Below are 14,104 nucleotides of genomic sequence, written 5' to 3' on the forward strand. Positions count from 1 at the left end.
GTGATTAATAAACACTGGATGAATCAGTAAGAAGGTGTTTTAAGTACTTTATGATATAGTGAATGAAGAGAACAAGCATTAATTGAAGGAAAGCATATACACTGCCTGGCCAAAAAAAGGTCACCACCTGGATTTAACTAAGCAAATAGATAAGAGCCTACCATTGGATAATTACTGCATGGGTGATTATGTTTCAGCTGGCAACAAGTTATTTAACCCTAACTGATGCAGTGAGTAGCTTTGTTAAACAACCATGTGGAACGATGTTAATCTGTTTCAGAAGGGTCAAATTATTGGCATGAATCAAGCAGAGAAAACATCTGATTTCTGAAACTACTAAAATCGGGTTAAGAACTGTCCAACGCATTATTAAAAAGTGGAAGGACAGTGGGGGAAACATCATCTTCGAGGAAGGAATGTGGTCAGAAAAAAATCTTGAATGATCATGATCGGCGATCACTTAAACGTTTGATGAAATCAGATGGTAGAAAAACTCCAGTAGAACTCAGGGATGTTTAATAGTGAAAGTAAGAGCATTTCCATACGCACAGTGTGAAGGGAACTTAAGGGATTGGGACTAAACAGCTGTGTAGCCTTAAGAAAACCACTCGTCAGTGAGGCTAACCGGCAAAAACGGCTTCAGTTTGCTAGGGAGCATAAAGATTGGACTCTGGAGCAATGGAAGAAGGTCATGTGGTCTGACGAGTGCAGATCTACCCTGTTCCAGAGTGATGGGCGCATCAGGGTATCATGCACCCATCATGCCTAGTGCCTACCGTACAAGCATGTGGGGGTCGGTCAGGTCTAGGTTCAGCAACGTTATGTGCCCAAAGAATGAGGTCAGCTGACTACCTGAATATACTGAACCACCAGGTTATTCCATCAATGGATTTTTTCTTCCCTGATGGCACGGGCGTATTCCAAGATGACGATGCCAGGATTCATCGGGCTCAAATTGTGAAAGAGTGCTTTAGGGAGCATGAGACATCATTTTCACACATGGCTTGTCCGGACCTGAACCCCATTGAGAATCTAACCCTGGGATGTGCTGGAGAAGACTTTGCGCAGTGGTCCGAATCTCCCATCATCAATACAAGATCTTGGGGAAAAATTAATGCAACTCTGGACAGAAATAAATGTTAGTGTGTGACCATTTTTTTTTGGGCCAGGCAGTGTATTTTCTTTTATCTTTCCAAACTGAACGTTAGCTGAAGCTAGTCAGTCAGTGTTACGTTCGAATCTGAGCTCTGCCCGCGGCTACGTCATGACGTTGTGAGTGTCCCCATTTCCCATAATGCACTGAGGGAGCGTGTAGCTCCGGTTGTTAGCTTGGTAGAATCGGGGAGGCGCTCAGCGCGATGAAGCGGAGAGAAACGGCGAGCGTTCAAACTTCACTAGCCAGCTGAAATGCAGTTTCTTAACATAACAGTTATATTAAAACATGCCGCTAGGATACAGCTTTAATACCCAGAAAGGTCTGTAGTTTCTGCGCTGCATATACCTTTGAATTCGGAGTAATTTCCCGTCGGCGGTTTGTACCGACCAGGCAATGACAACGGCCCCAGCAACCCCGCAGCAGATAAGAGACCGGCTGCTGCAGGCCATCGATAGCCAAAGCAATGTGAGTAGCTAAGTTAGCCAAGTTAGCTTAGCTTTAGCACGATAGCTGACTGTCTATATTTTTGTTTAGGCATTTTCTATCAATGTGTGTACATTAAAGTAAAACTATTCGCACTGTTTAAACATATTAATGTCAAATATTAATGCCGTTTGATAAACCCATGTAAAGTTAAAGACGGTGATTAAGCTGCTAAGCCAGCCTGCTTGTGTGTTAGCCGAAGTTTAGCTTCGAAAGTTGCTCATAACGTTAGCCAGCTAGTCAAAACTAAAGCTTTCTTTAATTACACGAATTAATATTTTGTGTTATTAAACGAGTTAACTTTATCCAATAAAACAAAATGTTCTATGTTCCGTGCTTGTTTGTAAGTTTGTCAGTACTTGCTGTTGGCTCGCTACCTGCTAACTTCATCCTATCAAACTCACTCACAGCCAGCAAGTCACTGTCGGTCACCAGCTTGCTGCTTAAATACGACATAATTTAACGATATTTTAGGAACAAAGTTATATCAGTAATTACTGGATTTACGTTAAAACTGTATTAAATTTGATAGTAATAGTTTAGGCTAGCTGTACAACATCAATACCAGCTGCTACTAGCTGACAAGGTACAACGCTAGCTGGTTCACTTAGTAAGAGTTGAAATGTTGAGTAAATATTGTGTTGTATAAATATAGTTTATTAAGCTCATCTACCAAGCTGCTCTGTTAATGACTGATAAGATCAGTTATTTAATAAGCATGTTGTTAAAATAAGTCATTTACAATGTCATGCTTATCACTGTCTGTTAGTTATTTATAAACAGTTATGTTCTGCTGTAACAGCCTGTAGATATAATCAACACAAAAAGCATTAAATAAACCAGTAATTTATATTCGCCTAAAGATTTTTCCTAAATACAAAGTATGTCAAAACATAGATCATGTTAAAAAAAAATGTCCTAATGTTCAGAAACTGTGTATCAAATGTTTTAAAGCAACATAAAAGCTAAACTTAAAGTTAAAATAAGTAGAGCAGCCACTAACGACAATTTTTCTATCGATTAATCTATAGACTATTTTGTAGATTAATCTAAACGATTAAATTTCCTCCAAAAAAGCTTCTTTTATTTGAACAACAAACTGTATGGCATAATAATATGGCACAAAACTAAATGTAAACAGGGTTAATGTCTATATTATCAAATTCTCAAGTGCAACATGTGTTTATGGAATTCCGTACACAAAGCAAAGTGCTTAAACTTATAGCAGATATAAAATAGTTAGAGGTGGGCACGTCTCATTACGTCCAACGTACAGCAGTGGCGGTTCTAGGGCCAGTGCCCCTGTGACGGTCGTGGCCCCCCCATGAGTGAGTCACCTCACTGTCGCGAACACACGGCGACAAAGCTGCACACCAAAGTAAGCCACATTTTCCAGTCGGACCGTCTTAATGGGTTTTTAGACTGAAAACTGCATGGGGGCGGCACGGTGGCTTAGTGGGTAGCACTGTCGCCTCACAACAAGAAGGTCCCGGTTCGATCCCCAGGTGCGGCGTTTGCGTGTTCTCCCCGTGTCCGCGTGGGTTTCCTCCGGGTACTCCGGTTTCCTCCCACAGTCCGAAAACATGCCACCAGGTTAATTGGAAACACTGAATTGTCCTATAGATACCTAGCCGCTAGATGCGCTAGTGCATTGTAGTGCCGGTCCCAAGCCCGGATAAGTTAGGGAGGGTCGTGTCAGGAAGGGCATCCGGCGTAAAAATTGTGCCAAATCAATGAGCGATCATGAGGATGACTCGCTATGGCGACCCCTGAAAAAGGGAAAAAGCCGAAAGAAGAAGAAGACTGAAAACTGCATAAATAAAATGTTGAATTCTATTGAATATCGACTGTTTCATCTTAATGCCCACAATGCACATTTGGGCAGAATGTAATTGGCCCCTCTAACATAGCCTCTGGCCCCTGCCTGGCCTCACATGGTCTAGAACCGCCACTGACGTACAGTGACGACAGAATGAGCCCAGATTCTAACCTACACATTCACTCAAAACTTCAAATTCTAAGCGATATAAACAAAGTGGTAAGTGTTTCACATGAGAAGCTTTTTGCACTTTAAACGCCGTGGCAACCGCAAAAATCGCCCAACACGGCAAAGTGCGCGGCGGTCTAACTGAACTCGCTAAGGAATACGGTATTCCAAGATCTCCACGATTAAGAAGCTTAATGAAATAATATAGACGTGCAACATGGCGCTAGCGCTGCTGTGGTACCATTAAAGCTTTGCACCGTGTACAAACCCCCTTTTAGTTTTGTGCCAGTTTTAAGTATTCCCAAACTTTGGATGATTTGGGTCTCGGAAAGCTTTTAGCTTTTCTTTGAAAGCTCTCTACAATCGGCCTCTGACTGCTGCAGACGGCATTTTTTAATGCCGCCAACCAGTGACTGGACCAAATACGACTTGGATCATACTGAAATATATATACTGGTATATAATATATATACTGGGACATACTGGTCTTGTCAAGTACTGCTGAGGGAAATTATATGAACGGTTATATGAATGGAAACATTGTAGAAATTAAAAATAATTATTAATAAACATAAAATTAGACTTAAAATATTGACATCGACGCATCATCGACTAGGTCGACCAATCGCGGCAGCCCTAAAAATAAGGCACGATATTAACGCCCTGAATTGCAGGTTTATACAAATACATAATGCCTTAATCTATAATCTTACCTCTCTGACCAAGACCCTTCTTGCCTGGATGCCCAATTTGACCAAACAGCTGAAAGTTTAAGGTTGTGCCGAGCTTCTTGCAGTTGATCATTATTAGGATTATTGCCTTATTTACCTTGTGTCAATTTCTACGGTCTGTTATAATTTGCTACGTACCTCTTAAGAGAGCAATGCTGCAGTTTAAAGCTTTATTCTGTATTGTGAGATAATAATTCTTAAAGTTTTGGTCTCAAGTAAAAGCAATAAACATTCATGTCTGATCATTTTACACAGTTTTATGTTTCCTTTCTTTTCCTTTTCCTAACTTTTAAAAAGAGCTTTAGCTTACACAGTTTTGAGGACCAGACAGACTTGTCAGCAATTCCTCCCGATGAAAGATTGTGTAATGTGTGACCCCCTGTTGCTGATCAGTCATGTAGTGTGCAAACCACAACGACCTAAAGACCTCCCATTGCAAGAGATCGAATTGTGTAGTGTGAACCGCACAGTGATCTGCCGAATTTGAAAGTCGTGTAGTGTGTCCATTAATCTGATTGTTCAAGTGATTATGTAGACATTCGACTAACCAACATTCGGATAAAAAGTAACCTGTATAAAACAAAAACGTGTTTCAGCCCACTGATCATTATGTTAGGCTCATATATGCTCATAAGTTTTCTGGTTCCAGCTATGTTGTGTTTATTAGCACAATTCTGTTATTGTCTTCACCTCTGTTTAATTTGTTATTTGTAGGGAGTTGTAGCCGAGTGGTTAAGGTACTGGTCTGGTAATCAGAAGGTTGCCGGTTCAAGCCCCACCTTCCAGGTTGCCCTTGAGCAAGGTCCTTAACCCTCAATTGCTTAGATTGTATACTGTCACATTACTGTAAGTCAATTTGGATAAAAGTGTCTGCTAAATGCTCAAAATGTAAATGTACTGCATACAGTGATGCTACTTGTGCGATTGTCATAGTCGCCTCACAGCAAGAAGGTCCTGGGTTTGATCTCCCCGTGTCTGCGTGGGTTTCCTCTGGGAGCTCTGGTTTACTCCCACAGTCCAAAGACATGGAGATACAAATTTGTCCATGACTGTGTTTGACATTAAACTTGTGAACTGATGAATCTTGTGCGAAAGTTTCTGTCATAAATGTAACCAGAGTGTAAAAAAATTATTACAATCCTAATCCTCACACTGGGAGCTTAATAAGTCTGCATTCTTTAGAATATGATCATTTTAGGATAAATTAAATTATATATTACGATATACTAAAAAGCCAGAACATAATGACCATTCATTTTTGACCATAATATGCTGTCAGAAAGCTCTGACTAAGGCATGGACTCTACAAGACCTCAGTCAGTGTCTCTTGGTATTTCATACCAGGACGTTGCCACCAGGTCGCCATCGAAATGCATCCTGGTTTCAAGTCTTTCTCGACTAAATAATGCATTTATACCTGGCTGGAGATATATGTGATCTGAGAAAAAAGAAAAGGTTCTTTAGACCAGGTGACCTTTCATTGCAAATGTCCAGATTTGATGCCTGTGTTCTGGCAGCCCAATACACTAATGGGTTCGATGCACTGTGTGTTATGTTCCCCTATCACCAATATTGAGATTGGTTGTATTAAAACGGTAGCGCTTCTGTTGGTCAGTACCAGATTCAATAGCAAGTGTTGTCCTCTGGTGATAAATGTAGTTGGTTACTCATTTTGTGTGTGCCCTTTCATAGATGCCTATGTGTAAACTAAAGATTTAATCTGTTTAGCTTATAACTTCATCTAAATCTATGTATTTTTATATATTTGTTAATAAAATGTGTATACAATTTCCCCCCAACAGATCTGTAACATGGTTGCAGTCCTTGAGGTTATCACCAATTTGGAGAAATATCCAATTACTAAAGAAGCACTTGAGGTGGGTACATTACTTCTTAATATTTGTAGAGAACACGGTAGTAAAGCTTTAACATACGTTTTCTGGGCGGCTGACAGCAGGAAGGTCCTTGGTTCCATCTGTCCTTTCTGTGCTGAGTTTGCATGTTCTCCCCGTGTCTGTGTGGGTTTTCTCCGGGAGTTCCGGTTTCCTCCCACCGTCCAAAGACGTACAAGTGAGGTGAACTGGAGATACAAAATTGTCCATGATTGAGTTTGACACTAAACTTGTAAACTGATGGACCTTATGTAACCAAAGCATGTAAAACATGATGTTAAAATCCTAATAAAATATATAATAAAATTATATATATATATATATATATATATATATATATATATATATATATACAGTGTATCACAAAAGTGAGTACACCCCTCACATTTCTGCAGATATTTAAGTATATCTTTTCATGGGACAACACTGACAAAATGACACTTTAACACAATGAAAAGTAGTCTGTGTGCAGCTTATATAACAGTGTAAATTTATTCTTCCCTCAAAATAACTCAATATACAGCCATTAATGTCTAAACCACCGGCAACAAAAGTGAGTACACCCCTTAGTGAAAGTTCCTGAAGTGTCCATATTTTGTGTGGCCACCATTATTTCCCAAAACTGCCTTAACTGTCCTGGGCATGGAGTTTACCAGAGCTTCACAGGTTGCCACTGGAATGCTTTTCCACTCCTCCATGACGACATCACGGATCTGGCGGATATTCGAGACTTTGCGCTCCTCCACCTTCCGCTTGAGGATGCCCCAAAGATGTTCTATTGGGTTTAGGTCTGGAGACATGCTTGGCCAGTCCATCACCTTTACCCTCAGCCACTTCAATAAAGCAGTGGTCGTCTTAGAGGTGTGTTTGGGGTCATTATCATGCTGGAACACTGCCCTGCGATCCAGTTTCCGGAGGGAGGGGATCATGCTCTGCTTCAGTATTTCACAGTACATATTGGAGTTCATGTGTCCCTCAATGAAATGTAACTCCCCAACACCTGCTGCACTCATGCAGCCCCAGACCATGGCATTCCCACCACCATGCTTGACTGTAGGCATGACACACTTATCTTTGTACTCCTCACCTGATTGCCGCCACACATGCTTGAGACCATCTGAACCAAACAAATTAATCTTGGTCTCATCAGACCATAGGACATGGTTCCAGTAATCCATGTCCTTTGTTGACATGTCTTCAGCAAACTGTTTGCGGGCTTTCTTGTGTAGAGACTTCAGAAAAGGCTTCCTTCTGGGGTGACAGCCATGCAGACCAATTTGATGTAGTGTGCGGCGTATGGTCCGAGCACTGACAGGCTGACCCCCCACCTTTTCAATCTCTGCAGCAATGCTGACAGCACTCCTGCGCCTATCTTTCAAAGACAGCAGTATGATGTGACGCTGAGCACGTGCACTCAGCTTCTTTGGACGACCAACGCGAGGTCTGTTCTGAGTGGACCCTGCTCTTTTAAAACGCTGGATGATCTTGGCCACTGTGCTGCAGCTCAGTTTCAGGGTGTTGGCAATCTTCTTGTAGCCTTGGCCATCTTCATGTAGCGCAACAATTCGTCTTTTAAGATCTTCAGAGAGTTCTTTGCCATGAGGTGCCATGTTGGAACTTTCAGTGACCAGTATGAGAGAGTGTGAGAGCTGTACTACTAAATTGAACACACCTGCTCCCTATGCACACCTGAGACCTAGTAACACTAACAAATCACATGACATTTTGGAGGGAAAATGACTAGCAGTGCTCAATTTGGACATTTAGGGGTGTAGTCTCTTAGGGGTGTACTCACTTTTGTTGCCGGTGGTTTAGACATTAATGGCTGTATATTGAGTTATTTTGAGGGAAGAATAAATTTACACTGTTATATAAGCTGCACACAGACTACTTTTCATTGTGTCAAAGTGTCATTTTGTCAGTGTTGTCCCATGAAAAGATATACTTAAATATCTGCAGAAATGTGAGGGGTGTACTCACTTTTGTGATACACTGTATATATACAGTATATACACACACACCAATCAGCCATAACATTTTATCAGCTCCACTTACCATGTAGAAGCACTTTGTAGCTCTACAATTACTGACTGTAGACCATCTGTTTCTCTGCATGCTTTGTTAGCCCCCTTTCACCCTGTTCTTCAATGGTCAGGACCCCCAAAGGACCACTACAGAGCAGGTATTATTTAGGTGGTGGATCATCCTCAGCACTGACATGGTGGTGGTGTGTTAGTGTGTGTTGTGCTGATATGAGTGGATCAGACACAGCAATGCTGCTGGAGTTTTTAAACACCTCACTGTTACTGCTGGACTGAAAATAGTCCACCAACCCAAAATATATCCAGCCGACAGCGTCCTGTGACCACTGATGAAGGTCTAGTAGATGACCGACTCAAACAGCAGCAATAGATGAGCGATCGTCTCCGACTTTACATCTACAAGGTGGATCAACTAGGTAGGAGTGTCTAATAGAGTGGACAGTGAGTGGACACGGTATTTAAAAACTCCAGCAGCGCTGCTGTGTCTGATCCACTCATACCAGCACAACAGAGAATGATCCACCACCTAAATAATACCTGATCTTTAGTGGTCCTGACCATTGAAGAACAGGGTGAAAGGGGGCTAACAAAGCATGTAGAGAAATAGATGGACTACTGTCAGTAATTGTAGAACTACAAAGTGCTTCTATGGCTGATCAGTGTATATTTATACAAAAACACTTCTAACGATCACTTTTCTGTTTCATACAGGAAACTCGCCTAGGAAAACTTATTAATGATGTCAGAAAAAAGACAAAAGACGAAGACCTTGCAAAACGTGCCAAGAAACTTCTTCGGAACTGGCAGAAGCTGATCGAACCCGGTCAGAATGACACGCCGTCTCGAGGAGCGCAGGTCACCCCGGGCTCGACCAACGGCGGTTCTCATCCCTGCCGGACCGACACGCCTCCAGCCGCACCCCTGCTGAGCAAGATTGTGCCCGAACTGAAAAACAGAAACGACATTCACAATGCCTGCTCGCCCGCTGCGGAAAAGTCGAAAGGCCGAAAACCGAGGGGGGACCAGAGACAGAGCCCTCACCTGATGAATAAAATGCACAAAACGTTTACTTATGGGCAGATCGCGTCCACGCCACCGACAAACGGGTTTAGCGGCAGCCCTGAGCCTTTCTCGGAAAAACAAGATGCACCTTCTGATCGAAACCTCGCAGAGCATCCCGAGAACGACAAACTGAATAAAATCCCTGTTAATGCTGTGAAACCTCATCCAAGTTCACCCGGGCTTACCAAAATCCCTAGCACTTCCTCTTTACTTAAAACGTCAGTGTTACAGCAGCAGATCAGACTTGAAGGAAGTGAAGGTGAAAAGCAGCAACCCAGAAGCCCCCAGTACTCATTAAGTCCACACCATTCAACACTTGGGACCGTCGCTAAGAAGTCTTCAGCTAATGCATCTAAAGGGACTCTTCTGAGCCAATCTCACGATTCTGTCCAGGTGCCCCCTCATTTGCCTTTAACCCCGTCAACGAAACCGTCTCGCACCGACGCATTATCACATGAACTAGAGGACCCTTTTTCCTACAACAAATCCTCAGAAAGAAACTCTCAATCCCTGAATAACAGTACAACACAGGGACCGTCTGAGCTGTCCAGGCACAATTTGTCATCCGAGGTTTCTAAGTCTGTGTCAGAAGGAGTGTCCTCCAGTAAAAAAAGGAAGAAGTACAGGTCTAGGGACTACACGGTAAATCTGCAACCCTCCGAGGACAGGACGAAGCCCGTGCGATTAAAAGAGCGCAGATTAACGTTCGATCCGGTCACGGGACAGATCAGGCCTCTCACTCCGAAGGAATCGCACCAGGAGGATGAGAGTCACGAGCCGCCGGTTTTCCAACCTCCTCGGACTGAGACGATCCAGCCGAAGCAGCCCACGACGGCTCCTAATCCTTTCCAACAGACGAACTGGAAAGAGCTGTCCAGGAACGAGATCATTCAGTCGTACCTTAGCCGCCAGAGCAACGTACTCACGTCGTCCGGGGCGCAGACCCACGGGGCACACTTCTTCATGACCGAGTATCTAAAAGAAGAGGAGCATTCGGGTAAGGAAGCCAGACAGGTGCACGGTCTGGTACCGAGCAGCTCCACCGCCGAACGGCCGGGTGTGAGCAGAGAGGTGACGCGCGAGGACCTTCAAAAAGTTCATTGGTCGGGGGTCAACGGTTGCTACGACACCAAGGGAAACTGGTATGATTGGACGGATTGCATATCTTTGGATTGTCATGGGGACGAGACCAATCTAAATATCCTGCCATACGTCTGCCTAGACTGAACGCAGCTCTGAAGCCTTTACGTCGTCGGCATTGCCCTCGCTGATTTCAGAAGTCAGACCTTTATATTCTGTACTGAAATTTTCTAAAACGTGGAATGAAAGAGGGGTGTACAGTTTTTTTTCCTGTTTGTAATGTGCTGCTATCAACAATAATTTGCAAACAAGAGTTGTAAATAAAGGCTCGGGCCCGTTATTGCACAATGTGTATAGAAGACAGAGCAAAGCACTAAGAAGTGCCCATAGGGTTAAAAGCAAGTCAGAAACTTGTTTGGCAGTTACAAAAAAGCTTTATGTGACAAAGAATAAATTATACATTTTATTGTGTATGCATCTATTTATTTGATCTCATTTTTCAGTACAAAGTTTATCAGGCAGGATGTGCAAATCTTTTCAGCGTTAAACATTTTTCTTTTTATTTATGATGTACATGCTGTATTATTATTATTATTTTGCTTTTGTGTTTGTAATTGTAGCCCCAAAAACATTCCATACCTACATTAGTTTAGTTTATTCTGTGTATGATTTCCACAAGAGAAAATAAAAAAAAACCGATTCTAATTGTTGACGTTGGATTGGACGGGCGCAGCGGGAACACCAGACCCGGGATCTCGAATACATCGTATCGGCCACATGAACGACGATTGGCCTGTTGTTTATGTTTACCCGGATCTGGACTCTCTCATAACTGATGCAAGTACGACCTCTGATGGATGATTGATGGGATGGCGCCTGCACAGAGACGAGGAAAGTGCGTTGATCAGGGTGTGTCTCTCCGTACACAGTGCTGATCCGCATAGCACTCGTCAAATGTAGGTGACGACATGCGTACGGCTGCTGCCCACGTGCCGGAGGGGGCGTGGGTTAGCTTCGTTCTCTTCGATCAGAGTCGGGGTCGACATTAGTGGAGATGACTCAATCGGACACGCTGAAGTGGGGAGCAAAAGGGAGAAAATGCATAAACAAAAAATATAAACAAAGAATCGACTTAATTATAATACAAATGTTGAAAAGTAAGGCGGCTCAGGTGGCGCAGCGGTAAAAACACACGCTAGAACACCAGAGCTGGGATCTCGAATACATCGTATCGAGTCTCTGCTCTGCCTGCCGGCTGGGCTGAGTGGCGACGTGAACAACGATTGGACTGTTGTTTATGTTTGATGGGATATTTAAAAAAAGCCGGATTGGGACTCTCTCATAACTGATGCAAGTACGTCCTCTGCTGGCCGATTGATGGCGCTTACAGAGAGACGAGAAAAGTGCTTTGATCAGGGTGTGTCTCTCCAAACAGTGCTGATCCGCATTGCACTCGTCAAATGTAGGTGACAAGATGCATACGGCTGCTGTCGGCTGACCTGAGCGGCCACGTAAACAACGATTGGCCTGTTATGTTTGGTGGGATATTTTAAAAAAAGCCGGATCGAGACACTCTCATGGCTAATGCAAGTACGACCTCTGCTGGATGATTGATAGGATGGCGCCTGCACCGAGACGAGGAAAGTGCTTTGATCAGGGTGTGTCTCTCCGTACACAGTGCTGATCCGCATAGCACTCGTCGAATGTAGGTGACAAAAATGCATACGGCCGCTGCCCACGTGTCGGAGGGGGCGTGGGTTAGCTTCGGCTTAGCGGCCACATGAACAGCGACTGGCCTGTTGTTTACGTTTGGTGGGATATTAAAAAAAAGCAGGGTCGGGACTCTCTCATAACTGATGCAAGTACGACCTCTGCTGGCTGATTGATGGCACCTGCACAGAGACGAGGAAAGTGCTTTGATCAGGGTGTGTCTCTCCGTACACAGTGCTGATCTGCATAGCACTCGTCAAAGAGTTCGTTCTCCTCGATCGGAGTCGGGGTCGCATTAGTGAAGAGGAAGCATGACGCACTCGGGCAATTTACTTTATCTAAGATACTGTTTAAATGCTGGAACTAGACTTATTACCATTCCTTTAGATGTTTAGATGCCTTACTGGACACGGATCATTTTTTTGTATGATTATTTTCTGCCCCAATTACCTACACTGATACATTTGTCTCATTAAACGTTGATTATCTGCATGCCTGTACATAGTTCTCGCAGCCCATGTAAAACGTCGCTTTGTGTTAGTGAACTGTGTTGCACAGCTAATGTTAAATGGTATTCGTTCATCATCCAGTAGTTCAGTTGACAATGTAACACTGCACTCCTATGCATTTGTATGAATGGTGTTTTTTTTCTTTTCCTTCCCTTTAAAAAGAATTCGTGTTTTATTAGAATGCTCTGCTCTGAAGAAAGAAAATTGTGAAGACAGCAAAGTGCGTTTGCTGCTGACCTGCGAACACTGTGTGCTCTGCTACTTTTCTACCAATGTGCCTTTAATGGAAAGCAGAATACGGAACGGCTTGGCTAGCTTGTTGGTGAAAGTACATCTTTTTTTTTTTAAACCGCGTTAGATATCGCAGGGACGTACTTTGCTTCGAGGCAATGGCCATCCAATGAGCTCGCCCCTTGGTAAGGGTATCGCTGATCTGCAATAAAACCAAATGCCAAACTATTTTGAATTTATTACATTACAGTCAGTTCTTCAGTGTTCATGACTCGGTTGTTTAAAATAAACAATTTGATTGAAAATAAACTATCATGGTACCTTTTGTGTCAGTTACCACAGTTTAGAAGTTCAGTTATTTGGGTCCAAGTGGAGTAGCGGTCGTTTTAATAGTAGGAGATGAGAGTGCAGCCACTGTAAGTACCGTTCCTCTCCATGCCTCAATCTATCAATCAAGTGTGAAAGCAGTGTTTGTATTAAACTTAACTGTTTCAACTGTATTTGACAAATAATAATAATAAATGTACATTTGAAACTGTTTTAGATGGACGTTGTATTGAATACTTTTGTCATACAAATACATTTAGGATTAATTAATAGATCATTTTGATGCTCAATTATTATTAGTATTATTTCCCCCCTTTTTTTGGCCAGCTTTCTTCCTCAGTTTTTGACACAATGGCTTCTATACACCAATCAGCCATAACATTAAAACCACCTCCTTGCACTGTCCATTTTATCAGCTCCACTTACCATATGGAAGGTCAGGTCCCCCACAGGAGCACCACAGAGCAGGTTTTATTTAGGTGGTGGATCATTCTCTGTTGTGCTGGTATGAGTGGATCAGACACAGCACTGCTGCTGGAGTTTTTAAATACCGTGTCCACTCACTGTCCACTCTATTAGACACTCCTACCTAGTTCGTCCACCTTGTAGATGTAAAGTCAGAGATCGCTCATCTATCGCTGCTGTTGGAGTTGGTCATCTTTGAGATCTTCATCAGTGGTCACATGACGCTGCCCACGGGGCGCTGTTGGCTGGATATTGTTAGTTGGTGGACTATTCTTAGTCCAGCAGGGACAGTGTGGTATTTAAAAACTCCATCAGCATTGCTTTCTTATCCACTCATACCAGCACAACACACACTAACACACCACCACCATGTCAGTGTCACTGCAGTGCTGAGAATGATCCACCACCTAAATAATACCTGCTCTGTGG

The 14,104-nt window shown here is 42.9% G+C and overlaps 1 protein-coding gene across 1 annotated transcript; it reads left to right on the forward strand.

Moving 5' to 3' along the window:
- The first annotated feature begins 1,334 nt into the window (after window positions 1-1,334).
- On the forward strand, window positions 1,335-10,906 carry crsp7 (cofactor required for Sp1 transcriptional activation, subunit 7). The gene is made up of 3 exons (XM_062987752.1): window positions 1,335-1,621; window positions 6,160-6,234; window positions 9,003-10,906. Exons 1-3 carry the CDS (start codon window positions 1,550-1,552, stop codon window positions 10,578-10,580), a joined length of 1,725 nt encoding a protein of 574 aa, XP_062843822.1. The 5' UTR covers window positions 1,335-1,549; the 3' UTR covers window positions 10,581-10,906.
- Window positions 10,907-14,104: the final 3,198 nt, after the last annotated feature.

Source organism: Trichomycterus rosablanca, chromosome 25 (assembly GCF_030014385.1).
Source record: "Trichomycterus rosablanca isolate fTriRos1 chromosome 25, fTriRos1.hap1, whole genome shotgun sequence".
Lineage (NCBI taxonomy): Eukaryota > Metazoa > Chordata > Actinopteri > Siluriformes > Trichomycteridae > Trichomycterus > Trichomycterus rosablanca.